We start from the raw sequence: 2,856 nt of genomic DNA on the forward strand, positions 1-2,856 counted from the left end.
TTTCTCAGAATTGCGTGATATAAACTCGCAATTGCGAGTTAAAGTCCAATTTTCAGGGGGGAAAAAAGACACTTTATTTCTCAGAATTGCGAGTTTATATCTCTCAATTATGACTTTTTAACTCGCAATTGCGAGTTTATTCTGAGAAAAAAAGTCCGAATTGCGAGTTTGTATCACGCAATTCTGAAAAAAAAAGTCAGAATTGTGAGATAAAAAGTCGCAATTACCTCTTTTATTTTTTATTCAGTGGCGGAAACAGGCTTCCATAGTAATTATGCATTTAAGTACGGAGTAATATTAATTAACTACATGTACTTACTACATGGTAAGGGTTTGGCTTAGGGTTACTTGCATGTAATTATGCATAATTAATTGTTATTATAATAGTAAGTACATGTAACGTGTAACAAGGACACCTTAAAATAAAGTGTTACCTATTTTTCTGTGTCATGGCAAATCTCATTGGTCAGAACTAACCTATAGAATTCAAATGATCACTGGTTTCTGTTCCACTTTTCTCACCTCAGATCCAAACAATCTGTTTTGAGTGTGTGTGTGTGTATGTGTGTGTGTGTGTGTGTGTGTGTGTGTACAGTTTCTCTCAGTAGGTATGTGTATGAATGCTGTGTACATGAGTACACATGTTTATGTTTATGTTTGTGTATATGTGTTTGGCTTTACCTCTGTTGAGAGTCGCTGAGCTGTTCATATCAGCGGTGATGAAAGATGACTCCGACTGCTTCCTGACCGTGTCATTCCACATCCTACGAATACGACTCTGACAACAGAGGAAGAGAGGCAGTCGATGTTTAGTTTCTAATTGAAATGAAAGCAGTGTCCAAAGAAAGCAAACACAGAAATTGTGTTAAGCATCAATAGTTGTGCAATGCAACTTTTTTATATATAGTATCTTATATAAAGCATATTACACACATTCAATTCGTGAAGTTGGTTTTGTTTTCTTTTGTTGTTGTTGTTTCCAGTTATCGGCGCTGTACAGTGTCTAATTGGAATATGCAACTGAAAACCTTTCTGATTATATTCACGAATTGCGAGGTGAGCAGAATGCTGAGTGCACCATTTAAAGTAAGGCTGAATGGGAAATTGGGTCATGTGGGACTGTATTCATCCATGAATAAGAAAACGCCAGAGCTAAAGTGCTTTCTGTGCAAGAAATAACAAGCTGATGACTGCATTGACCATTGACAGCTTCACCAGTCACCGGCCTAGAAAATCACTTGAGATGGTTTTGGAGGATCCCCTGCAGGTGTGTGTGTGTGTTACCTGTGAGTTGGTGGAATAGCGTCCAGGTGTGCGGGCTGTACTGGTCTTTGTTGAAGTGGAGATGGTCGACTCCACACTCTTCCCGCTGCAGCAGTGTGTGCGGAGGCATCGGCCGTATTCTTTACGCACCTGCAAAGACACAAACGCACATGCAGTTTAGTAAACCAAGGTTTTTTGTTGTTGTTGTTGTTGTGTAAAGGTCTCTTTACTGTCCTAAGCTATTGTAACTGTGACCTTCATTGTCTACAACCTGTACACTGTTGTGTCTTAAGGACTGTTCTACACTGTAAAAAATGACCGTGAATTTAACGGTAAAAGACTGTAAAAATGCTACAGTAAAAACCTGTTAAATGGTTAACGGTAAATTCCCCTACTATATACGGTGAAAAACTGTATTGGACATTACATGTATTGGACATTAACTTTACGGTAGTATACCGTTTTTGGAAGTGAAAAAGACTGTATAATTTACAGTGAATAACCGTAAATTGACATTCCCAGATTTTTTTTTACAGTGTACAGGTACATGTGCAAGAATTGTTTATGGTTCATGAAAAACATTGTTTAAACGCTCTCCAAAAAATATATGTAGAGCTTATTTGGATTTTAAAAAATATATCTTTAAAATACACTATCCTGAAAATGAGATGTTACATTTTTGCTAAGTTTGTAAATAAATAAATAATTAATTAATTAAAGTGTTGTAGCTCATTTAAATTTTATCCGTTTAATTTTAATATATACGATATATATTCATATATTTTTATATCAAATGTATTTATAGTTTAGTATAATTATTTGTATGTATATATCTTTTTTTTTTCAAAAGTACAAATGCAATTCATACATTTAATGACACCACTTTTAATTCATTTTAACGTTTTTTTAAAATTTTTTATTGCAAGTTGTAAAATGTCTTGTATTGCAACTCCCCAATACATAATGATATTTATGAATTACTAATTAATGATATCTGTATCTTGAAAATATTTAGTTTTTAACTACTGAAAGTAATGGTTCATTAAACAAGCTTGAAACAAGCATGAATGGCTCATTAAACAAGCAATTTGTATTTAAAAGTACAAATGCAATTCATACATATAATGACACCGCTTCTCTCTATCAGTATGTTTTTAATTTCTGAAATCAAATTCATTTTAATATTGTCGTTGTTAAATGTCACATGGTACGACCCCAAAACGTAATGATATTTATGAATTAAAAATGTATGATATTTGTATATTAAAATATTTAAAAACTATGTTTTCAACTACTAAAAATAATGATTAAGCTATAAGGAAAAAGTTTACTTTCTACTTGATAGTTACATTAAGCCTTCATTTGAGAGATTTTCTCAGCAAATATCGATGTATGTGATTAATTGTGATTTGATTAATTAGTCAGCAGTTTTTGTAATTATAATTTTAATCGATTGGCCACTCCTTGTGTAAAGTGTTCACTCAGTTCATCTTAGTTCCTGCAGGTTACAGTGTGTGTGTCTGTCTCTGTGTGTGTGTGTGTCTGTATGTCTGTCTGTCTGTGTGTGGGTGTGTGTGTGTGTGTGTGTGTGTC

General features: G+C 33.7%; 1 protein-coding gene across 1 annotated transcript in view; it reads right to left on the minus strand.

Annotated features, from left to right (window-relative positions):
- Window positions 1-2,856, minus strand: part of LOC107750472 (adhesion G protein-coupled receptor L3-like) — a 74,619-nt gene that overhangs the window by 10,092 nt on the left and 61,671 nt on the right. Inside the window, exons 16-17 of the mRNA XM_016565839.1 lie at window positions 1,285-1,413; window positions 682-778 (exon numbers count right to left, since the gene is read on the minus strand). Coding sequence (XP_016421325.1) covers window positions 682-778; window positions 1,285-1,413 — 226 coding nt within the window. The remainder of the gene's footprint in view (window positions 1-681; window positions 779-1,284; window positions 1,414-2,856) is intronic.

The sequence above is a fragment of the Sinocyclocheilus rhinocerous genome, unplaced genomic scaffold (assembly GCF_001515625.1).
Source record: "Sinocyclocheilus rhinocerous isolate Xijiao unplaced genomic scaffold, SAMN03320098_v1.1 scaffold1, whole genome shotgun sequence".
Lineage (NCBI taxonomy): Eukaryota > Metazoa > Chordata > Actinopteri > Cypriniformes > Cyprinidae > Sinocyclocheilus > Sinocyclocheilus rhinocerous.